Raw genomic sequence first — 25,775 nt, 5'->3', positions numbered from 1 at the left:
AAAATGGCTAAACAATTATAAAACGCTGGTGTCCTTAATATGGAATAATTATTTATTTCTGGGTAATATTGTAAAATATAATATATATAATATTGGGAAATATATTGTAAAAGTAGAAAATAGTTCGTGGAAATTTGAACAGTTTTTTTTTTTTGAGTATCTGTAAAACCAGTAAATCAACTTTATTAAGTTAATAAGTTCAGGTTTTAGTTGGAGTACTTATATTACATAATACAAGACCATTATTATATTTATTATAATACTTTGATTGTAATTATAAGTCGCTGAGACCTGATCTATTATAAATATAAATGCAAAGGTGTTGTTTGTTTAGATTGGCATGTCATTACATTTCTATCTTTAAGCTTACGTTTTTTTTTTAAATGTTAGTAAGTAGGTATTTAAAACCCACTTTAAGTCCAGAATAAGCTTCACCGTCTTAGCTCTGCCCTTTTCTCCCCAGTGTATTCAAATTACCCCCGCAGCTGCAGCTTCAGCTCGACTTGAGAACTGCTCCTTCTCCGGTTGGGTCCAGTTCGTCCTTCGCCTTCCTGGGCTGCCTCGTCCTGGCAGTAATGAAAACAAATGCCCGGCCATTTGCAGCAACAGGGACAATTAAAGAGGCAAACATTAGGAGACTGCAATCGCAGCGAAACGAAAATGAAAAGTAAATCTGGAGTGCATTGCCGCTGCAGCAGCGAGGCATTTACTACAAATTTTCCCGGGGTTTTTCATATTTCACGCAATTGAGAAGGAGCCAAACTATTTGCAATATTTCAGGCTGCCACACGAACGAAATCCAGACATGAAAAATGTAATGCTTGCTTGGGCTTCCTTCAGTGGGTGGAAATGCGGTGGAAAGGCGGAAAATTGGGTGGGATTGGGCGCAAGAAGCGGGTGCCACAACAGTGATTGCGCTTTATTTGTGATAATAAAACACACCATCGCGCCGAGACGACGACGACAACGTTGGCAAAGCGGTAACGGGATGGGTGGGTGAAAGTTTGGGGGTAAATCGAACCGCGAAATTGCAACAAACTGCGCGTGCATTGGCCTCCAAGGAAAAGGGAACAGGGAAAAGGGTCAGGACGAACCGGTGGCTCCGGGGAAAGGGGGAACAGAGCAGAAGTCAGGACCTTGCTGCCGGGGTAAGAATATTTAAGCTGCAACAACGTTGCAGCAAATATTAAAGGAAAACACGGACGGCAGCGGGGCGCAAAAGGATTTACTGCATATTTCATGTTCACAACGAACCAATTTTACGCTCTTCAAATCCTATTAGTCAATGGCCCTATGGGGATGCACCATCACCACCAAGGGCAGAACCACCAGCAGTAGCAGCACCACTAGCCGCACTACACGTGGGAAAAAATACATTTTAACGTTGGTTGAATAGTTTGGGAAAAAAATAAAAGTATAATAACAAGAATTAGGGAACACAAATAATCGTTATTAAAGACTTATTATTTTTTTTAAGACTACTGTTATGCCTACTTTAGGCTAAATAAAAGAATCCACAATTATTCAAAAAAACCTAATTTGGAAGATGAAATAAATAAAAACTAAAATTCACAACTGAAGATTATAACTCTGAAAAAAATAAATCAATTCAGTCCCTGTTTAAAAGACCTAACATAATTAAGAAAATAATGAATTATCAATGATTCGAAATGGTTATTGGCCTATGACACTTATATAAACTAGACCAACTGACAGAATTTATAAAAAAAAAGAATAGCTAAACAAACATTAATGTTTGGACTTAAATATTAATTCATAAAATGTTGTAGTCCCTTTTTTCTCTAAGTTCGCAATTCTTTTTTTTCAAAAACTTTCTCAGATAGAGGAACTGCCCCATTTAATATGATTTTTGGAACTAATATTTGTAGTTCCCTGTGCATCCAACAGGAGCTTCGGCGGAATCAAGCAGGACTTTCAACCAAGGCAGCTGTTCCGAGAAAGGGTTGAGATCCGGCCGGGTGGTGGGGTGGTGTGGTTCGGCGCGGAGTGGGTGGTGCAGGCTGATTGGTGATGCCTCGGCTCAGATACAGCGATTTACTGGCACACACTCGAGTGTGTGTATCTGCAGATATATCTTTATGTACGTGGAACGTACTCTATATATAAGTAAGTCTCTGGCCTGGGTCAGCTTAGTGTGTCTGGCATTTCCGCACGATTATGCATGTGAGTGGCGGTGTGGTGCTCGCTGGAGAGCTGGTTTTGGCCGGGTAGTTGGGTGGTTGGGTGGGGATAAGCCCAGTGGACAGCCCGCAAATGCCCGCCTGGAAACGGTTCTCATCAATCTAGTTACTTCGAGAGCATGAATTATGAAAAACGTGCAAAATGCAAACGGAAATTAAAATTTATAAAAAAAAAGCGGGACAAGAGAGTAGGAGTTTGAGGGATTGAGAACTTCCACTCGGTTAGACAAATGCGCTTTGGCGGGGCGGCCCCAGACTCACGGAAATCAAAGGAAACACTGGCCAAAAGACTGAAATAACAAATGAAAAAGGCCAGTGGAGCTGGGGAAATATGTTTGGGGAAAATTAAACATATTATCCCAGACTCCTGCACAGTTTTTCCTGCACAGCTGTTGAAAAACAAACCTCAACTTTGGCCGCACACAACATTTTTGTCAGGGTCCTGCTGGTGTCCTTTATTAATTTAACAGGCGATGGCAGTGATGCGATGCGACTTTGACTACAACTTGAACTACAACAGAGGGGCGGAGGGATTCAACAAGCCATAAAACATATGAGGCAGCCGAGTCACATGCATTTTTCATGAGCCGCTGGCTTTTGTGCCCATCGCAATCATCGGACGAGGCCCGAAAAGTCAAAGGCCCGGGGAATCCCCGACTCCAACTCTGACTTCCATCCTCCTGGCGACGCCAACAATCATCATCATCGAGCGGAGTCAGCTGGAGGACTCCTGGCTGCTCCTGCTCCCGACTTCACCACTCTTGGCTACACTTGAACTTACAATGACACGTTCGAGGTTCGAATAATGTGGGGATGATGGGTTGTGATCGGGATCGGGATTGGGATTGGGATTGGAATTGGGACTGGGACTGGGGGAGGCCCTGCATATTTGTTTGGGAATATTCGAGTAGAAACCTGCCATTGCATTTTCTTTTTTTTGTACCCAACTCTTTACCCTTAGCTTACACACAAATTGCTTTCATTTGTTTTAATAGGATATGGATGGATCTGCAAACTATGCAGTCTGATTTGTGCTGTGGGAATTTGCACACAAATATATTTATACATCGAAATAATTGGTGTGTTTAAGAATAAATAGTATTTAATTTTTATTATAAAAGGTCTACGATTTATTTGAATATCAATATCTTTAATGTATCTTTAAATGAATCAAAAGATTATATCATAAAAACTGCTTGGAATATAATTGTATCTTCTACTTTGACGTTCGCTGGCAGTAAAACAATAATATTTTAATCTAGGCAGTTAAAGAAATGAGTTCAAGTGCTGCTTTTCATTATCTTCCGGAGTAAAACATCTTTATGAAGCTTCGTGGGTACTTACTATCATTAACTGATATGACATCTCGTGTTTCACCTAATTTATCTCTGTTTCCAGACACCAATGAGAACTGTTTAAAGCTCCAGTCCTCTCAGCTCGCTAATATATTCAGCCACTATTTGTAACCCCTACAACTTATTTCGCTCCTGTGATTTTCCCAAAAGGAGCATGGTGGGGTTTAGGGCAATCTCAGCTCGCAGGAAGCGTTAGGGCAATCATCAATCATCCGCCAGTGGCAACTTGAAGATACGGAGGAGCACGTGAAAAGACAGCGACATTGATGGAAACCAACACCTAGATTTCCCCGCCCAACAGTACTATAATTTTGAACTTTTTAAACAGCCTCTTAAAAATAATTGAATGCTTGATTTTTTAAGATCTTTATAAACTTTTTACTAAAACAGTAAGTATTAGTCCTCTGTCATTGAAAAACTGACCAGCTTTTTGTTAAAATTTATAATCGCACTTTTGTCTAAAAGCAAAATAGATTTTTTCCGCCTTGTTAATCTTGTAATAAAATCCTTAAAAATTGGCATTCAAGCCGGAAAGGATTTTATGAATCAGCCCTATAAATATATTTTGAGCGACACATAGCAAATTTAAACGTTGATTAGAGTTATTCTTAAAAGTAATTGAAAACATAATATATATGTAGAAACACAATTTTGTTAAACATTCAAAGTTTTCCTATTTTTTTCCTTTTTTAAATATGTTATGCTTTTTAGATTTTCTGCTGGCAGCACTGCCACCCATCCAGTAAAACTGCAATTTGCTGTACATTTCGGGAAAACTCTTTATTTCTATGCGAACTGAACTTTAAAAATATTTTATTTTTCCATATAACGTATGCAAATTTTGCTACACTCTTTTTTGCGTCTGCTGTGCCAATTTTTTGTTGTTTTGATTACAATAGCAAAACATTTGGGGCATACGCTTGCTAAATATTTGTTTTAAACATTTTATATTCTAAGGGTGTATACATATAACTATACAAATGTGTGTAAATATATTCACTATGTTTATATGGGTAATTCTGACACGCTTTCACGCGTGCTCTATTTTCATAAATATTATTTATTTATTTATTTGGGCAATCAATTTGCGTATTTTTTGTCGTTTCTGATTCTGTTTCTGTTCCATTTGCATTTGAAATGCTTTGGCATTTTGCTTAAACACTTACGTATGTAAATTGAAATTTGTCGATGGCTGACCATCAACTTTTATTGTACAGTGGTCGGCATAAGTATTTTGACAAAACAAAAGTTAAATATACTCATAATTTGAACTTACTTCGTGTAAACTATAGGCATCAATGGAAAGGTAATTTCAATGCCGTTTGAATGATACAATGCATTTCTTTACCCATTCAGTATTTATTGAAAAGGACGAATTTGTGTAAATCAACTTTTAAATTTTTTTTAAAAACTTTTTTCCTCGACTTGAAAACTTAAATTTTTTGATGCAAAAAGTTTCTTCAAACAAAAATAATAGTAACTGCAAAAAGAATTTTTCAAAAATCATTTTTCTTATATTTTTTATGAATTTTTGAAAATGCTTAAAAACAGGCATTTGAGCCATATTTTTCTCTTTTTCATACAAATTTTTTCCGACATTGTCACCTTCAAAAAATCATAAAAAATATAAGAAAAATGATTTTTGAAAAATTCTTTTTGCAGTTACTATTATTTTTGTTTGAAGAAACTTTTTGCATCAAAAAATTTAAGTTTTCAAGTCGAGGAAAAAAGTTTTTAAAAAAAATTTAAAAGTTGATTTACACAAATTCGTCCTTTTCAATAAATACTGAATGGGTAAAGAAATGCATTGTATCATTCAAACGGCATTGAAATTACCTTTCCATTGATGCCTATAGTTTACAAGAAGTAAATTCAAGTTATGAGTATACTTAACTTTTGTTTTGTCAAAATACATATGCCGACCAGTGTAAATATTCGTATGTGGCTAAATGTAGCTATATATGTATACTTGCTGATGTATATTTGTATGTGGACCGTTGGTCATCAATATCCATAATAAATTAATAAATATAAATATCTGTAAGCCTAATTGCCGAGAGCCTGAAGTCCGGAGATCGGAATACCTCTGCTCTCTTCTTTTGTTTATTGTGATTTGTTGGCCAAGTAAAAGCTGTCAGCTGGTTGATTTGGCAGCGAAATCCCTTTACCCTCCCCCGAAATTGGGTCACTAAGTCCGCCCATTGATTTATGGCCCACTTCAGAGGTCCTCATTTAAATTATGATTGGGCTTACGCATAAATTAATTGTCCTGGACACCCAGAGCTCAGGCTGGGATCAATATCGAAATGCCTCTCGCTTGATTGGCAGTAAATGCTATGGCTATTATCATTATGGTGAGTGCATTGCTCAATCAATTTTTATTATTTATTATTTGTTTTTATCCAAATTAAAGCTAGCATGCCAGGCTGAATTTGACTTTGTATTTTACAGTTTACGCTTTAATTGCTGTCGCTGATAAATTTCAGCCGATTGCTCTCATTGTTTTTGGCCATTTAACTGACTGTGCTGCTGTATGGGTACTCTATATGTATTGTATGTATATGTATGCCTATGTATTTGTAGTTAAACAATTATATGTATATTAAACTGGCGCACAATTTTACACTCGACTGCCCGCTCAGAGTTTGTTGCTTTGTTTTCACTTTGCCTATATTTAATTTCACCTTTTTTCACTGTTTGCATTTTGTTTGTTTGTTTGTCTATACTATTTTCACTATTGCTGGTTGCTGGTTGCTGGTTGGCTGTACTTGCTGCATTTAATTTAATTTAAATAAAATGATCATCGAGGCCTAACAGGGTTAATTGCACGCGAGAAGGAAATCGAATAAAAATGAAATATTAAATGGCCGCCATGGCTGGAATGCCGGAAAACTTTGGGTACTTTGTCTGCTGGCTGGGGCAAGTGCTTAAGCTAATTGCACTTTCGGCGACAGGCGGAACCGGAAACGGGCCTCCGAATGGCCGCAGATCCCTTGGCAAACGCACTCACGTAGCCGCTAAATGTTTCAATTTTCTGGCAGCTCAACGCGGCGCCGCAGACATTTAATAATAAACGCAGCTGCAGCACCGAAATGGCCAGAACTTTCCCGGATGTCTCCCTGGCTTTTTGGGGGTGTGGCAAGTGGGTTTTGGGATGGCAATTGGAATTGGAATGCAGGTGGGGGTGGTGGGTTGGTATAACAAAGACAACCGCGAGCAAATGGCCATCGACCATTTTGATGCCTTTCGGCCAGAGAGCAAACAAAATTAAAAACGAATTTCAAATGCCTTTGCCTGGCTCAAAAATGCAAATCGCATTCTCTGTCACATAATAGTGATGGGAAAAGGACTATCCTGGTGTACCTCAAAAAGGTAAGTGTTATGTTAAAAAACAATATGTCAAGGTACTTAAGCTAGTTAACTTAGCTATTAAAAAAGCTTGAATTTAAATTATAAAATGAGAAAGGTAGATTTTAAATTCAGTATAATTCAACTTAAAGGTAGACTACATCAAAAAGAATAGACTTAAAACTTTTTTATTAGTAAAGAAAAATACTGGGAATCAGGACCTATAAGATGAGCTCACCATATATAGGTACTTCAGGAAAAAATGTTCTACAAATGGAGTTAAGTTCATGTATTTCCTTTCTCCACTTAAAGAACATTCAAGGTAATTTTTCTTGAAACGAATAAATATGATAGGCTCATATTATAGATTACTATTTCTTTAATTTAAAGTATTTCCTGTATTTTTTCTTTGGGTATATTAGGACAATAAAAGAAATGTTACTTTAAATTATTTATTACTAGATTTCTGGTACTCTGTTAAGCAAAAGAGGATAGATAATAAGTGCTATGTGCTATAAGGACCTCCCATCACTATAGTGCTCTACCAACACACACACACATGGCAAGAAAGAGAGACAATCGCACACGTACAGACTCGAGCTGGACAAGTTGCATACTTTCGGGCGCAACATGCAATTAAAATGCAAAAAAGGCAAATGGCAGAGCGGCCATTTCGACCATTTCGGCTTCAGGTTGGTTTCGCTTCGTTTCTGCCCGTTTCGACCCCTTCCAATGAGCCTGCAGCTGCAGCTCGAAAAACCAAAGACCAAAATCGATGCAGTGCCAAGTTGAAACGGAAATGCCAGAGCCGAATCCGCATCCGCATCCGTATCCGTCCGTCCCTCTGTGTGTGTGTCCGTGTGTCTGTGCAACGTCTGCGGTTAGGACAAGTTTGCCAGTCGGCATCTGTGCGTGTGTGTGTGTGTGTGTGCCGGTGTGCGAGTGTGCGAGTGTGCGTGTTGATTTAGCGTTAAGCTTGTTGGATTTTTGCGTTTTGTCAACATTCCCCCGGCCAGTTGTCGATGCATTCGCAGACTGCTGCTGCGGCGGCTTTCTCGGGGTGTTCAAATAATTGCCGATAGACTTCGGGGCAAGAGCATTTCGAGATTGATTCTGGTTGGGTGGGAGTACGCACACAGAGAAAAATAATCTCAAAAGTTGGAGTAGTTCTGTTAGGTTTCGATTGTCATTTAAATCTAAGGATGGTTTAAGGGTTATTGCTTTTGAATCTCTGCTTCAGTGCATTTAAGCATTCAATCTAAACAATACGTGTCTATAGGTATGCAGTAAAAAAAGACTGTCGCCTTATAAAAGAGATCCATCAAATTATGATAAATTGTTGCATACTTTTAGACACCTCTAACTGGATTCAAAAACCCTCTAAATTTCTTTCTCCTCTTCGATTATCTTAAAGAAATTCGTCGTAATTAATTTACAATTTAAAACTTGAAAAGGGGACATCAATATGAATTAATAGTTTTTCCTTTGTCTGATCTAGATTTTTTTCTCTGTGCAGTATACAGTAGTGATGGCTGAAAGGGGTGGTGAAGTGCTGCTTAGACTAGGCTTACTGTTCATTAATGGTCAGGTGACTATACAGTGGGTAGTGCGGGTAGTGATCAGGTTGGGTCCGTCAATTAGTCCTATGGGTAAGTTTAACTCAACACTTGCAGATATATTTCCTATGGCTATTTCTCTTCCTATTTGTAAGTTATGAGTGCACTGATATTGCTTCGTTGGCCTGCTATATTTTCATTCTATTTAGCCTCATCCTTTAGATTATGATCCTGTCTTTCTTAAGATTGTGTATCACCTGATTGAGAACAATGATTGATTCAACAATTTATATAAGTGAGTGTGTGTTTTTGTTTGTGTTTGTGATTGCCGGTTATCCTGGATGTAAGCCTTAAGCAGCTGCGCTGCTGAGGGCCGAATCCTAGGGATGCTTCGTATAATTATTGAGCGGTATCTCGTTCACATGGGTGTGGGCCACCTCCTTGTTCCGCTCGTGAATGGCCATTTCCAGGGGGGCGCTGGCCGGCTTCTTCTGGGCCGCCTTCTGTGTCTTTAGCTGGAAGAATTGATTAGGGCTTATTAGGGTATATTTCTAGAATTTAGGAATCTAATAATTACTCTCTGTATCGTCTTTTCAAAGTCCTGATGAGGCTCGGGTCGCTTCATCGTGCTGCAGTTTCTCAGACGTTCGTTGGTCTGCGAGGGATATAAAGTCAGGATATGATTAATGTTAAAAAATGTTCTTTATTAATATTCTTTTTATAGAATATATAAGAATCTATTATTGTCAAAGTATTTTATATTTAAAAAAAGTTCTTCATTTGTATAAATTAATTTGCACCTGTTACCTTAGCTGTTTGTATTTTATCTACAAGGTACAATAAATTATACAACTCCCGTCTGTTATTCCTCCTAGTTGGGGGCCCACCCATGATTACTTCATTAACTCGAGCCAGACCCAACAAATCGACACCTCAAAACAACCGCAGCCAAAACTTCAAATGGGAATGTCAAATGAAAAGCGGCGGGCAGCCGAGTCCCGAGAAAGTGTAATGAAAGGCCAGCGCGGGATGTTTCTGTCCCCGAAGCAGCATTTCCGCAACAGACCGCATAATGAGTGCCACTGCTGTCGTTCGGCGAGGCTGCTAGGACACACGCTCGCCGGGTGACCTTTGACCGGGGCAGAAAACGCAGCCGGGGAGAATCACGAGCTGTGGCCAAAGAAAGGTAATGAGTGCCAGAGGACAAAAGAAGTTGTCCCGAACACGGAGCACGGAGCACGGAGCACAATTGTCGCCAGTGCTTAGCCCAAGTCATTTTCAAAATTGACCGCAAAAGTCGGTGGAGAACCGGAGTGGACAATCTGCAGCCGTGGTCCTTGTCCTCGTCCTCGGCAGCGGCAAATTGTGCTTAAATATTAAATGAACAGCCGGCGAAGGAGCGGGCACACACACAAAAGAAAAACCGGACAACAACCGTAAAACACGAAAAGTTATAAACTCTCTCCGGACCGGAGGACCCCGAAAAATACGGAAAAACCAAAATAAAAAGACACAGAAGTAACCAAAAAAAAAAAAAGGGAATTGGGTGGAAATGGAAAAGTGCACGGCGAGGACACACAAAACAAAACACTTTGGCACGCCTGAAATAATAAAAACAAATGCGAATGGAAAAAGGACAATCGTGTGTAGGGGGCTCTACCTGATCCCCACCCACGCCTTTCATTTCGCATCCGGCATAACAACCGCAGCAAAGCCGAAACCCGCCAAGGTGCAAATGACCAGGTAACGTGGAGTTCCAGGAACGTGCTCCTCAGGTCCTTGACAACGCCCCCGACAATGCGATTGGCGCCCTCGTTCCCGCTTTTGTCCTTTGCGATGCCCGTAGTCGATGCACTTGGAAAAACCAACCGGAATAGAAAGCTATTACTGAAAATACACTATCTTAGTACACCAATGCACTTGGAAAAACGATACCAAAGATAAAGGTGTTACTAAAAAGATCATATCTTAATACACCGAAAAATCACCTCTAGTTCTTTAGTGTTAAAAATAAATCCTCCCTGCTATTCGTAAATTGAGTTGATTAAAATTATAGGCATTTTATAAAATTAGCTATACCTCCTCTGCACTTTTAATTTTTAATAAGTACATTTTTTTATTTATGGTACACTATAGCAGAAAGTTTGAAAGTTACAGGGGAGACCGGCCAGAGTTGATGGGACTTTCAGCCGGAACATAGTAATACCTAAGTCATATTAAATCCGATTTTTCAGAAAAAAAAGTCTTGTAATTATAATTTACCGAACCATAAATTCAACAAAGCCCAGATTTGGATCTTATTACATTCATTAAAAGTAATTTATAATTTACCGAACCATAAATACAACAATGCTAAGATTTTTATCTATAATCTTTGTTAGAAGTCACTCTAATAGATATATTCCCTTCTTTTTTCCGAGTACATTCCGCATCCTGCTCTGGATGTCCATCTGTATCTGGCACTTGCACTTGCAGGACCCCCGCCCCAATTGGCAGTTCATATCTCTGAGTCTGCCATTTGCATCCGGCACATGTCCTTGCCGCGCTGCCCTGCCCCTTGTCCCCATGTCCCCTGACCCCGAGATCACCAAACCCACTCCCACTCCCATTCCGCTCTGCTCTTTTCGCTCCGGCCGTGTTGTCATTGTCTGGTCTCGACCACTCGCCCGGCGCAAGTCAACGCAATTAACGGTAATTGCCTTTTATCGGCTTAGCCTTGATAAAGTTTTCCACCGCCCCCGGGCTTTTCCGCCCACCGCACCCCGCCCCCTCCATTTTCCCAGAACGCGAACTTTCCTAGTTATTGCTGCTATTGTTGTTGTTGCTGCGGCCATCGTTGTTATTTGTAGGTTTACGCGGTTTTTATATTTTAATTTAATTTTATAAGTAGTCCCAGTGCTCCGCCCCCCCCTCAAAACCGGCGAACTTGTCCATGGCAAAAATTCGACATTAAACAGAGTAGCAGCGGATGGTCGGGGAGGGGTGGTGGTGGAAAAGTTTTTGTTTTGAATGCGGCAAGGAAATGCTTTGAAGTTGGCTCCAAATTATGGAACTTTTCATGGCTTTCCAGAGAGATAGGAAGCGGAGGTGGGGATGCTGCCCGGTCCTGAATTAAGGAGCCGGGAATTAAACTGCGACCGAAATGCGAAAACTCCTTCCATTTTAATAATTCTGGAGCAGCTTAGGGGGTGTGAAGTGCTCAACTAATGAAAATGTCACTGTCTATATGGCACCGAACAGAAGTGTCGGATGAAAACTAAAGTTTAAATATTTTATTGAAGCACCTTTTTAGTTTTGTCATAAAAAGAACCATCGTTTGTCTGCCACACAAATAAATATTAAATTTATGTATATATATTTTATATTCCACTTCATAAAATTTGTAAAACAATTTTAATTACAACGAGATGGAGACCTCTTAATGTTTTCCATCAACTATTCTTTGTTTTAACTTTTGGGATTTTTTCCTTAATATATTTGTTTGATTTTTCTGTTTCTCTTTGCTCTTCCATTTTCTAAAACTTTTCTTACATCCGAAGGCAAGCCTAAAAGCAGGCAATAAAAATGGCTTACAAACCGGAAATGACAAAATCACACACGGCATCGTCTCCAAATAAAAGGTTTACCTTCTTTGTAAGTGGCACCCCATTTGTGACCTCCAAACTCACCTTCAACTGCATTCCCTCCGTGGCGTTCAGCTCGTCTCCACTCTGCCGAAGGCCCTGCAAAAAGCGGGCGAAGACCGTTCTCCTCTGCTTGTGCTTGTTGCGACCCTCTAACCCATCCAATTCCCATCCAGATCCAAATGCGAGGCAGTGAGGCGAACAATCAAACCGAGAATCAAACAGACATTCATTTGATTAACCAGACAGTCAAAGTTTAAGCGCAAACCAATTTAATTGAATTAAAAGCCATAAAAACCAAACAGCCGCCAAACTGTCTCTAACCGCAAACCGAAAACCCCTCTTCGCAGATTTAGCCGCTCCTCACCTGTTGCCGAAAAGTCGTAAAAGAAATTGGTCCGTGCTCCGGGATAGCTGTGCTGCATCCCGTTCAGATTCAGGGCCGACTTGGAGTCGATGGCATTCCGGGCCATGCGATTGGCCAAGTCATTCTGCGTATAGCTGTAGATCTCGTTCTCCTCGCGATTCGACAGGCAGCTGGAGGGCTGCACATGCACGGTAAATTCCATTTAAGTATGGTTTACAAAAGGATTAGAGATTAATGTATAATGGATAAAAAAAATAAAAAGTTTAGGGGTTCGTCCGGACAAACCTATTTTATCTATGGTACTTTGAAAACCATCTTTGTAAGTGTAACTATAAAACAAGACCTACTTTAAATGGAAGGATCAAGCGGCTAAGATAACAGCATTGTATAGTAATCTAAAAATGCACAACGAAATTGACCTAGTTTCTTATAATAAATACTACATTTTTCAACACATTTTTTAATAAAAGTTTTAAACTTTTTTTTATATCATAAGAAACTAATATGCCTTCAGGATTTTTTCTTTAGGAATATTAGAATAATAAAACACATGACTGTATTATAACAAAATCTGCATTATAATACAAAACGTTCCTAACTCAAACCCCTAGTTAAGGCGAAGACCTAACTCACACTATAAATTATATCTCTGACTTAAAGGTCCCATAACCACTGAACCAATAAATTTCTCTCAGTGCAAGTACACATAAAAGGGCACACATGAGCGTGCATAATAAACGAAACGGAACGGAAATGAATTAGAGTCTGATTAGCTGGAGGTCGTAAAAGCCTCTCGGGCCGTAAAAGTCAGGGGTCGAACCAGGAGCATCTGCTTACCAAGTACTTGCCGGGCACATAGAGCGGCTGGCTGTGGCTGGTGGGCATCACCGAGGAGCTGACCAGGCCCGTTCCGCTGCAGCTGGGCCCGGCCATCCGGCGGGTCAGGGTGTGCCCCGTGGAGATGCGCACGTGGCGCTCCTTCCACTTGGACAGGCGCACCTGCTCGATGGCGTCCAGCACGTCGTCGTAGGGCATGTTGATCTGCTTGCTGTAGTGGGCGGCCAGGCCCTCCAGGTAGCCCCGTTTGCCCTCCTGCAGGGGGAGAAAATAGTTCAGTTACCATAAAACAATAACGGAAAAAGATACATCAATTGTAAAGAAAATATTCCTTAAAAATAATTAATAAAGATATACTTATAATAAGAAAATAAATCTAATAAATGTGTACTGAAGATCGGAAAGATATGATTTTTTAAAGATTGATTATGTTAATCTTTCAAAAACCATATCTTTTGGATGGTATAAAAACCAATCGAACTTACGTTCTGATTTAATGGTGTTCTACTTAAATTATAATAAATTAAATTAATATTTTAAACTCAACTACAGGATTAAGGTTTTCCTCTGTGCACTGTAAAGTTAGGAGTTTGGGAAGGGGGCCAAGATCCCGGGAAGTCTTAGCCGCAATCCCCTAAGGCCAGGGTCAAAAGGAGCAAGCAGGGCAGGCGCACAAGTGTTAATATCTTCCGGTAATTAGCGTGAGGTTGCCACTTAAATGTGCCCTGTTTGACATTCAAAGCGGTCACTGAAGCGGCAGCATCGTGCCCTGCTCCTTTATGCAGCTCCATCTGCAGCCGCCTCTGCATCCGCATCCGTATCTGCATCTTCTGTGTGTCCATGTCTATATAGCCATGTCTGCACCTGCATCCTCAACTCGAGAGAACTAAACCTGAACCGAATCCACCACCCCTCGAGCCTGGCAAATTCATTTAGCGTCGCATTCATGTAATGCACATGCAAACATTTGTGCTGAAATGCAACTTGTCTGCAGCTGTCAGTCAGTTAGACACACAGATACTATACAGTAGTATATATAGCCTCCCAAGCACCTCCCATCACCCACACACCCAGAGGGCTGTCTGTCTCATCAGCACAAAGTGCAATTAGTTGAAGTTGGAGCCCGCGCGTCAACATGGCCCAGACGAAAGGGAGTCGAGGGGGCCAGAAGCCAACAAGTCCTGTCCAACTCCTCTAGCTACCCTCGCCCTCTCCATCCTGCAGACACCTTTCTTCGCTGCCATTCGCTATAATTCCATTTCGGGCTTTAAGTTGCATTTCAATTTGCTCCGCCACAAAGACAACAATCGTAAATATTTAACCACATTTTAGCGCTCAAACTATGCCAAGTACTGAGCCATAAACTATGCAAAAAAAACTGCCAGCTTGCGCTAATTAAAATGCAAAGCAGCGAAACCCGATGGTAGCCTATGACAAAGTTTTCGCACATAGCCATGGTGTAGTCTCAACACTTTTCGACAGGAACAGAAATTGAAGTAGTAATGCACAGGGAAAAAATATACCATCTTTTAAAAAACTATGCTTAACTACTTAATAAAAGAATCCCATCACGTATCTAATTTTGGGTATCATTGAAAATTTGTTTATAATTTTAAGATTTTAGTATTGGACAAACTACTTATACGTTTTTATCATAATTTCCAAGTCTTTCAAATGGAACTACAAAGTTGAAAAGCCCAGTTCTTCACAACATCTATGTTCGAAAACGGTCACTTAAAAGAAATTCTAAAATGTAAACCATTGTCTTCAATATTTCTTTCAGAAGTATTCATATATTCATATACATATCAATAATATTACACTTTTATGGTTATTATCTGCTACTATATATTTTAAAATTTTATGTAAGTCAGGTACGTCATGGTAACATTAAATTTCTTTATAAGAACCATATACCATATTTAACAAGCATATTAGTAGAAACAATAAACAAACTTAACTAAATATATAGTAACAATATGGACCCGAATGTTTGTTTGGTTCCATTTTTTTCAGTTGACTAACAAATTCAGCATCAGAATCTGGAGCTGGAGCGAAAGCCTGCGGATCGTGGCCTGCGTGGCCTGCATATTAAGCAGCTGCATTGGCATCTGAAGAGTGTCTCGCAAACTGTCAGCACTCCATGCGTGCTCAATAGGCCAGCCTGCCACGCCCACTGCCATTTTCCCGCCCCCCGAGGCTGAAGTACATATGCACATTCACCTCCACTGCTCACCGCTGGAAATAACTTCAAATGGAGATGGCTTTGCATCTATTTGCATTGCATTGGATTGCATTTCTTTGGCGGAACGCAGGCGGCCCTGAACCAGTGACACGTTTTCAGATATGAACAGCCAGCCAACAAAGCGTGGACAAAGCCACCAGAAGTCATCACAGTCAACGAGGCTGCCAAATGCCTTTCAATATGCACTTCTTTCACACGGTTACAGTGGTCCTGCAATCTAGAAAACTAGTTAAGAACTGGAGTGAAAACAGGGCAAACTTTCATTTTTCAAAATCATGTTTTAGGATTGCATTGTGTGCTTTTGTGGCCAAACTTTCAAACTTTTTTTGGCACCTCTAAAATTAACACAACATATTTATTGATTCAGTTTCAAAGATGGTATATATCATATACATATGGTATATATCATATATATATGGTATATATCATATACATATGGTATATATCATATATATATGGTATGTGATATATAACACTTTTAGTTTCAGAATTTTTTGGCAAACCATAATGGGAAAAGCAAAAGGTTAGCCAACCTACACACCTTTTAAAAATAGTTTAAGAAAAGTATATTATTTTTTAGTTTACATAAGAACTGAATATTTTTAAATAACATAATTTCGCCGGTTTTTCACGCCACCCGCGTGATGCAAAATTTATAGATACAACAGCGTTGGTCCTGCTGGAACCTGCAATTTGCTGACCCAGCAATTTCGGCCGATCATTTAATTTCGCCCCTTTTCCCCTTCCCCATTCCATTTTCCCGCGGCGTGACCACAATGCAGGGCTTTATCTCTAAGCCAGCAGCAGCGACCAAAAAATACGCGCCAAAATAAACAAAATTAACGCAATGCAAAATCATTTTCCGGCCGGGGACCAACATGCATATAATAAAATAAACAAAACAGAACAGAACAGAGCCGAGCTGAACAGCAGGAGCAGGATGGCCCGAAGTGGACATGGTGAATGTTGAGGTGACCCAGCGGGACTTCGCTGGTTGGCCACTCGGTTTAACTAAATTAAAATCGTGTTAATTTCACATTAGAGCGCACACAGCACTGGTTCCCCGAACGACTGTCACACGTTGCATATGCATCCTGGGCCCACCCACTGAAACCCCCTTTGCCACGCCCCTGAGAGGAAAGGATGCAAATTGCCATAGCCCTAAACAAAATGACCATAGATAAGAGCAATCGCTGGCTGGTTGCTCGCCACACTTGGTTGGAATACCTTAACAAAATCATGAAAGAACAACCAAATAATAGTAAATATAAAGATAAAACTGGTTTGTTTAAAGCATGGGTCGCCAGTTGTGTGTGTCGGCAGAGCTCCGGCAGAGAAAATTTCTACCTCACGGGCTGACCGCACTGATTCTGCTGGCAACCACTGGTAGAAAGGTAGAAATGTATAGATTAAAAATAAAATAAAATATTATATATGTTGTGCCACAGAAATCACTTTGAAATATCCTTTTTGGGTGTCTAAAAGTATGCCACAATATATTTTTGACTCAGATAAACAGTGAGTTCAGTCTACAAAATATTTCAGATTAAAAAAACTGTAAGTACTGCATACTTTTAGACACCTAATATCATTTTTCAAAAGTGATTTTGAGACCCTAATGACTTGTGTACCACCTCCATCGAATTCTTCAAGATTTCCAGCAGTTCTAGAAAGGAACTATGTGATAAAGACTCACCGGCGTGGAGTACGGATGGGCGGTGAGCCGGATGCCGTCCGCCTCGAGGTGGCGCTTCATGACCGCCTCCAGCTCCTTCATGGTCACCGGCGTATCACAGTCGGAGGCCAGGATCTCGTTGCTGCTGCTCAGGGCCTTGGGATCGTTGATCAGGACATAGACAATGGCGGCGCCCTTCTCCCGCAGCATGCGCACACTCTTCAGCAGCTTGCCCCGGTGCGAGGGATTGTCCACCCCGATGGCGTCCAGGTCGATCTCCCCGATCTGCTTGCAGATCTCCAGCTCATCGTAGCCGTTCTCCAGGAAGCTCTCGCCGTAGTGGGCCAGTCCGATGGTGCGCAGCCACTCGCAGACGATGTTGTGGTGCGGCATGGTGGTGCCGGCACTCGCATTAGCATTCGCGTATCACGTGGCTACGCTGGGAAACGGAAGGTCCAGCGGTGCGAAGGACACCTTGTTGAGGCGGTGCGGCTTCGTCGATGTGCTGGCCCCACTGGCTGCACTGGCTCCACTGCCTCCACTGACTGACTGACCACTGGACGCAATCCCAGTCGCCAGCGGCTCCGGTTGGTTGCAGCTGCTGGCGGCACTGCTGCAGCTGCTGCTGGAGGTTGCCTTCATAGCAGCGGCAACGGAGCGGAGTACTCTGTGGAAGGTGCAAGTTTATCAAATTAAATACCTTGTAATTTCAAGAAAGACTTATAATAAATGTTGAAAATTATATTATTACTTGAAAGTTGATATTTCCATAAATGGTTAATTTTAAGCAGCGAAAGAGACTGCTTTCATTTCAATTTTTCTTTATATTTTGAGTGTTAATAACATATATCAGTGAAATCATTCAATTTAAATATGCTGCATAATATCATGGAATTAATGTTTCCATGCAATATTGCATATGAGCAATATGGTTTGTGCTACACAAAAGTAATACATCTTTACCAAAATAGTTTGAATAACAAAAAAGTAAAACACACTTTAAAATTGAATTTAAATTGCGATATTTATTATTGATTGATTTCGTATTAATTATAATTTAAAACATACAAGCGAAGGTATTAAATTTAAAACTGAATTTAAACTACGATGTTTATGGCAGTCTTTCTGTAATGGCAAGCTGAAAACACTGAATTCGATTTATATATAACTAGAAACATTAAATTTAATTGATTATGCCACTGTGAGGGCAACGAAAGTTATGGTTTCATTTGCCAAGTGCGACAGTGCGTATGCGTAATACGGTTTCGGCAACTTCCGGTGGCCATTAAGCCCGCCTGACAGGTGTAGGTCAGCGGGGGGGAAGTGCCTGAATCTGGAAAGTGAATGGGCAGGGGCATGGCATATCAATTTGCGTTAATAGCAGTCATTGTTCACTCGCAACCAGGGAGTGGGATCGGCCAAGAGGCCTCGGCCGAGTCCTGCCTATAAGCACTTAATGATAATGCTCGGTCATGTACACGAGCCACTAAAACACTTGAATATGCTTAGCCCCGGAAGCCACTTGCATATGAATAAGCCACTTAAAATGACAGATGGACCAGTGCAGACGGATAGGGGGCATCTCCATGGGGTAGAAGGGGCGTGGCCGGATGGCTGCGCCCCCGGGTCACAGACAAAGGACAAAGGGAAGTCGTCTAACTATTTGTGCAACGCCCTTTCCCCCAAAAGCGACCCCGATCCTTGTTTGTTGTCTCTGGGTGAGTAAGTGTGTGTGTGTGTATTTGGTTGTAAAAATATTTTTGCTTGTCGAAAAATGAAATGCAAATGTCTGCTGGCAGCAGAAATATTGTCCAGCCGTTTCCTCCGTCAGGTGGCCAAACCATCTACATCTACATCTGGCCCGAAAAGTGTGGTCCAAGGAGGCAGACAATGGCATAATGAAAATAATGTGGCTACAGTTTGCTCACACAGGCAGCTGCAGCTGTCATTGAGTGTGCTAGATTGAAGTGGCTCGGTCTTGGTCTCCCATTGCCATCCAACCATTTCCCAAATCACATCTAGCCCGTGGATTTGTGTACAAGAACTTCGGGTCCAAAGTGAGAGGCAACTAATTGACTGAGCTTGACTTAGCTTCGCATACCTTTCATATTGATAAACACATGCTAGACAAGATGCCAGAATGCCGGACAATGGGGCGTATGAGTGACCTCCGGCCGAAGGGGATGAAAGTGATGAGGCTTTTAGCAGATGAAAGGCCCAGATTGCTGGAAGGGTCAGGCTGGAACTTGAGCAGGAGAAATCCGATAGCCTGGGCAATTCAGAGCTATTTGAATATTGAAATGATTTAAGATATGAATTGATAAGGGAAGGAAAAGGGGCGAGGGTTCAAAGAAAACCAAACCTCGGCAGTCAAGGCATTTGAACTTACCCTTGAGTGTTGTTTCTTGAAAATATGTTTAAATTCTATTATCATATAAAAATGATTTGCCAAAATTATGAATTTAAGCAATAGTTTAATTTCCCCTTTGAGCACATACGAGGAGAACAAATTTTTTAACTATTATTCAAAATATATTCAAAAATAAACAAGATTAAGTTCTGGTTTCAGTGAAGCTTTACAAAATGTGGACTTTTTTGGTTGCCTATAGCCTTCGCTCACTAAATGTTTCATTTTACTTGAGTATGAGACAGCAATCTTAAGGATTAAATTGCAAATCTGTAATTCAGTTATGAAGAGCCCTAGCAGAGTTGATCCAGCCCCCTTGCCGACGCCTCTGAGCTGCTGCAGCTGCAAATATTTAACCACATGCCCCTTCTCCCGTCTCAGCACCCCGGAAAACTTTCGGCACATTGTTAGCATAATAAACACATAATAAAATGCAAAAGGCAAAATCAGTAAAGTCAATTTTGAAGATGTTTTGCATACGCAGCCGTTGCAAACAGCTTGCCAAAGTTTATTTACGAGCTAGCCGAACAAACCCCGTTCCGGCCCAAAAAGGTTGCAATCCTCGGTTAATGAATGTCAGTGGCAGTCCGTACATAAGGCATATTCTCCACTATATATATAGAGAAAATGTCATATATAAGATGCTACGGGTCGAGTGTAATTACATGAAAGCTGGACAGAAATTTGCATATGCCGCAAACTGACTACGATAAGCGTCTTAAATTTTCAATTTCATTGTTTATTAAGTGCCAAATAATTGTTTGTGTGCAGCGAGGTGAAATTTGTGATCAAAGGTGTTCGGCCAGCCCACGTTTTCCGTTTGTAATTTGCAATTTCCTGAACTGAGACATCCTTTGGTATAATTATGAGCAGCTTGTGGCCCCTGAACCGTGTGAAAATTCGCAAATGCAACGCGCTTTCTCTAATTATCACCATCGATTATCGCCTTAGCTCTACAATTATGAAACTCTAGACTTTCCAAGGGGATTAAATGCAACTCCTTTGCCCATTTTAGAGCCAACTGTGCTGAAATTAAACAGAAACAACACTCACATGCCCAGATAAATACACCACATAAACCTGCACGACAATGGCCCCATTGTTTATGGCTTTCACACAAATTTTTATGCAAAATGCAAAATTTCAGCCGGAGTAATTAATTTTAATATGAAAGCCAAACATGCGCGCTCTAACAATTGTCATATAATTTGCCGTCTAGACAGTGGAAATTTAGTATTTTCAATTAACTGCAATGGCAACTGAGAGCTGCAACCGGCCCCCTTAACCCATGCCACCCCATTAACACCCCCCTGCCAGCAACAATGCACACAAAAAGGCGCACACTGATTATTTCCACGTTGAGGGGCAGGAAGTGGAAAAAGCAGAGCCGGAGCTTTTCTGGCTGACTGCCATGTTGACATTGTTGGCTCAAAAAAATAAAAGGGTGAAAAATAAAAACAACGAAAATTCGAAGCAAGAAAGTATGCTTTCACTGCAGTTCGACTAGGAAACCCACTTTAAAATGTACAACTAGTTATTTTGAACTTGGTAAGTTGTATTTAATAAGTACATTAGAAACAAAAAGGGTTTTCATCATTTATTTTTTGAAAAACAAGTTTATTTTTAAAACTCTAGTATATGTTTTCAACGTTTGGATTCCAGTGATAAAAAATAGGGAATATAACTAGTTCAAAGAAGTTTAAAAGATATGTTTTCTTTTTCGAATAAAGTATTTTGTTAGTCATATCTTCAAATTGTTTTTAATTAATAATCGTTTAATTATGATACAAGCAATTGTTTCCAATTTTAAATATTTCTTTATCTTTTTAACTTGTAAAAAAAATTAAAGCCTTGACTTTACAAATTTCTTTATAGCAGAATCACCAGTTATATCTCTAAGAAACAAAGAAAACCAAAAAAACATAAGAACTAATTGTTATGTATTATTTTATTTGATGTTCATTTTTTATAAAAATATTGGTTTGTCCTTTAAACTGGTAAATAGAAGGAAATCCTTGACTCTGCAAATTTCTCGGTACCAGAGGAACAAATTAACAGCCTCGTATCTTACGGATACCAGAATACCCCAAAGTATCAGGGGCACCCAGTGTGAAGGGGAAGTCAACCCACGGCCGAGTTCGGCGGGAAACAGCGAGGTGGTCCCGCGATCCCCTCTGCACGGACGCCCCTTGCAGCATTGACTCCAGAATAGCAGGCGTTCAGCAGTCGGCAGAGCGACGTCCTCAAGGTTGGCAACAAAATTGCACTGGCAGTCACTCGAAAGGGGTTCACCATGGGTGAAAAGGGGCTGCTGGGGAGGGGGTCAGGGGGCAGCCTCGTTCGTGTGCCAATGTCAGTGCACCTGGCACTGCACTTGCCACTCGGCATTCACTTCGACTCGCAACTGAACTCAACGCAACTCAACTCGACTCGAATGGCTCCCTTTCCCAGGCCAACAGTGCGTATTGCGGTGGCCGGGAAGCCTTACAAAAAAAAAAGGGGGCAGACCCCCACCCATGGCCGGCTTCGATTTCACTTTTTTTTCTTTGGTCCTCAGCTCGCACTCGTTTTTTAATTGAAATTTCATTTGCCCCGTTTGTTTGCACATAATTACGATTCGGGGGACTTTTGTCGCTTGTTATGCAAATTTAAGACCAGCTCATCCCGAGATGAATGAGTGTGAATAGAATGGCAGATGCATGAATGCCCGACTGGAGCTGCATTCTCATCTTTCATATTTTCCATCTTTTTTTTCGGCTTCGCTGCGGTTTCATTGTGGTCGGAGATGGCCCAAAAAGGAGTGGTTTTAGCCAGGCTGAAAGGATGAAGACAGCCTGCAGCTAGCCGAAGCTCCATTCAGCTCCAAGTATTTCTATGCTAAACAAATGGGCACAAAACTAAAGCCCATTCAAATAGTGAAGTCGGCTGGGGATAAACCAAGAAGCTCTCAAAGTTTGCAAAATGCATCACTTAAACTGTGCTACTTAGAACATCGTAAGTAGCAAAATGTTTCAAATTAAAGAAAATTTTAATGTAGTGATGGGAAATTAGTCTAGATAGTAGCTCTTTGGCCGCTAAAAGCCGTCGCATGAAAAAAAATATTTTGAAAAGTTGTTACAAATTGCAGTCTGGATACTTATAAATAGACCCTGGTATTTGCAGAAAATTTAGTTTTTCAGCAAACAATAAAAATTCACAATTATATTTAAGCTTAAGCCAATAATGATTTTATGAAAAATATAATCGTATGCAAAGCCCGATATACTATATACTTATTTTAAGGAATATTTGAATTAAAAAGTAAACTGCAAAATGTATAATTAAAAATTTGTTAAGAATTTTATTCAGTTAAATACTCTGAACTTCTCCAAACTCCTTGTTAGTGTCGTACTAACAACCTATTTAAGCAATCAAGCGAATCGCACCCGTGAATTTGACATCAATCCGGGCATTAACCCCCATCCAGGATTAGCAATTCCACCAGACTTAATTCCCTTCTCGACCTGGCGGAAATCCGGCAGTTAAACCCATTGACTGCTGATTGAGTAATCAACGAATCGACCCCGTAATTCCGCAATTTACTTACATTGTGAGCCGTAATCAATAGGTGAGCCCGGTCTTCCTGCTCGGAACTCTCAAGACATGCAAACACTCGCGCACACTCACACGCGACTTGGGCGGTTCAGGAGTCGCTCTATAATCAAATGCTGCGGCACTTCATTTGCCGGGGATTGGCCGACTGCCCCGTGCCCGCAAAGACATAATCCCAATGCCGCCCACTTGTTGGGGACTCGACCGCAGGACAAGCTCTACAGGGAGCAAAAACTAGTCGTAACTATTTCAGTTTCATAACTACAACATTGATGGATTCTTTAAATATCAATGATGTCCAATAAATAAAAGACCCCCATATACCTTTTCTTTAATCCTAAAACACATTCCTTTTTCCAGTGCTAAGCATTTTTTTTTTTTTTATTTTAGGTACCATCAATCTATCAATATTTTTTCTAATATTATCAGTGAAATCACAAAAAACACTAAAAGTCAAAGATTATTTTATAAATATCTCCTTTGAACATATCTCCTTTGAACATTATCAATTAATTGTATTATACATATTATTTTAAACGATGAAAGTAATATTACAATATTGAGAAAATGATATTTGTGGATTTGCAATTTTTTTAAAAAGCCGTCTTTAGTAAATTAAGGGAATATATCCTTGGCATTTAGCTAAGGACCAAAAATATTCAGTAATTGCTATGAATATCAAAACCTACAGATCGAAGCTTGTTTATTTAATTTTCTCTCGGTGTAGAGCCTGCCCGATCACTCACGCACAATTGCCGGTCGTTTGAATTACGGCATCGGATCCTTAAAACCCGGCCGTAGCCTGCGTTTGTTTTTTCGGCTCGCCTGCAGGACAATGGCTGGGTAAAAAACGGGCGCGAAAACGGTCACCGGAAGTGGGGTCGCCAACCGGAAACGCGCGATGGTGCAAAATGGCGGGCAAATTACGCGAGAAGCGGCAGTTTGCTGCCCGGCTGATTCTGATTCTGATTCTGATTCCGATGGCGGAAGGCGTTCTGCGAGACGTCCGAAACAAGCAAAAAGGGCGAACTGCAACCGAGCAATTGTGCAACCGGGAGCGGAGTAAAAAACGCAACCAAAGTATGCAAAGCACGCGAGCGTACTGTGGCACCATCGGCAGACACAGGGCCTCCTGGGCCTGGGTTTTTTGCCACTGCCACTGCCGCACGGCCTCTGCTGCTGCCGGAGAATCGAGAATTGAGAATTGAGAATCGGGCAGAGCAGAGCGGAGCGGAGCGGTGCTGAGAACTGAACTCAACTCCTCGAGGAAGGCCGCGCCGTGAACATTAACGCTGGCGTTAACGCTAACGGGAGGATAACGGGAGGATGGGGGGGCAGCCGGGGGTCGCTGGCTGGTTGCAAGTGCCCCGTTGTAAGCGATACCCAGGAGGGAGGTTTTTTCCCAGCATTTTTATTTTACTTTTTTATTATTTTTTTTACATTTTTTTTTTTTTGCAAGCCATGCATTCTCTTTTTATTCTCGCTGCAGCCACCCCGAAGCGGAGGCTTCAGACCAAGAGCGGAAAGTAGGTGAGGCACATGAGTGTGGCAGGAGGGGGAGATGAGGGGCTCGGCGAGTGTTTACCCCGGCTTAGACGGCTCTGACAGGCCGTCTGGGCTCCAAAGCATGAATGAGTTGTGGAAGCAAATGAAGTGCCACGCCAGCCGACGTTGCAACCCGCAGCGTATTTAAATATAGCAGAGAACAAGCGGCAGAAGCAGCAGCAGCAATGCAACGCGTGCAGCAGCAGCAGCAGAGCAGCCAGCAGAGACCAACGCTGGGCAGCACTCAAAAAAATCATTATCAATAACTAAAATAATAACAAACCTCTTCAAACCATTTCTAAAATATAGGGATACATGATAACACAATAGTCGAATTTTAGTTCTGCCATATAAATATGCAGAACTTCTCAAAATGGGTTAAAACAAATTACATCCCCCACCCAACATATATTTATAAAAGATTTCCATACCAAACATTAAAAAATTAAAAGAATTCATTACTAGAGTCCATCTCCGAGTTTAGACATCGTAATTTAGCTTAAACAGCCGGGCCGAAGGACTTTAGCTTCCAGCGCCCCTTCTTTTTTAAATATTAATTTTAGTATTATATACTAGCTTTAATTTGTTAAAATAAAATAATAAATAAAAAGATTTCATCTAAATACTCGTAAAACCAAGGCCATTTGACACTAGCTTTAGCTGTCATCTTCTTTATTTTTAATTGACTGGCTGGATTTATTTTTAATATAATATTTAGAAACAATGTAGCATATTTGGTCCAGGTTACCATGACTTTTTTAAATAAATACAGCAAATTTGTCGAGATTTAGCTAAGTGTCATATGACTATTTTCCAATAAAAAGAATAAGTCCTTAACAAAAGTTCATAAATTCCAGGGATACACCTACTTGGGATAAACATATTGAAATAGGTACATATTTACGCCTAAATGAATTTAGTAGTAAATTTACTTTCAAGGTTCTTAAGAAATTGTAATTTTCCTCAGTGTACCAGGATGGTCGGCAGCCGCTCACAGGCTATCATGTCACCGCTGGCGTCCTCAT

The 25,775-nt window shown here is 40.6% G+C and overlaps 1 protein-coding gene across 1 annotated transcript; it reads right to left on the bottom strand.

Annotated features, from left to right (window-relative positions):
* Positions 1-5,412: 5,412 nt before the first annotated feature.
* On the bottom strand, positions 5,413-24,262 carry LOC119560137. The gene is made up of 8 exons (XM_037873489.1): positions 23,895-24,262; positions 23,201-23,423; positions 17,229-17,874; positions 13,288-13,542; positions 12,451-12,628; positions 12,129-12,235; positions 9,038-9,115; positions 5,413-8,975 (listed from the first exon to the last, which is right to left on the bottom strand). The coding sequence occupies exons 3-8, from the start codon at positions 17,598-17,600 to the stop codon at positions 8,841-8,843; spliced, it is 1,125 nt and encodes a 374-aa protein (XP_037729417.1). The 5' UTR covers positions 17,601-17,874; positions 23,201-23,423; positions 23,895-24,262; the 3' UTR covers positions 5,413-8,840.
* Between the last annotated feature and the right edge of the window lie 1,513 nt (positions 24,263-25,775).

The sequence above is a fragment of the Drosophila subpulchrella genome, unplaced genomic scaffold (genome assembly GCF_014743375.2).
Source record: "Drosophila subpulchrella strain 33 F10 #4 breed RU33 unplaced genomic scaffold, RU_Dsub_v1.1 Primary Assembly Seq354, whole genome shotgun sequence".
Lineage (NCBI taxonomy): Eukaryota > Metazoa > Arthropoda > Insecta > Diptera > Drosophilidae > Drosophila > Drosophila subpulchrella.
Note: the sequence above shows the minus strand (reverse complement) of the source record. Positions and strands in the feature narration are given on the sequence as shown.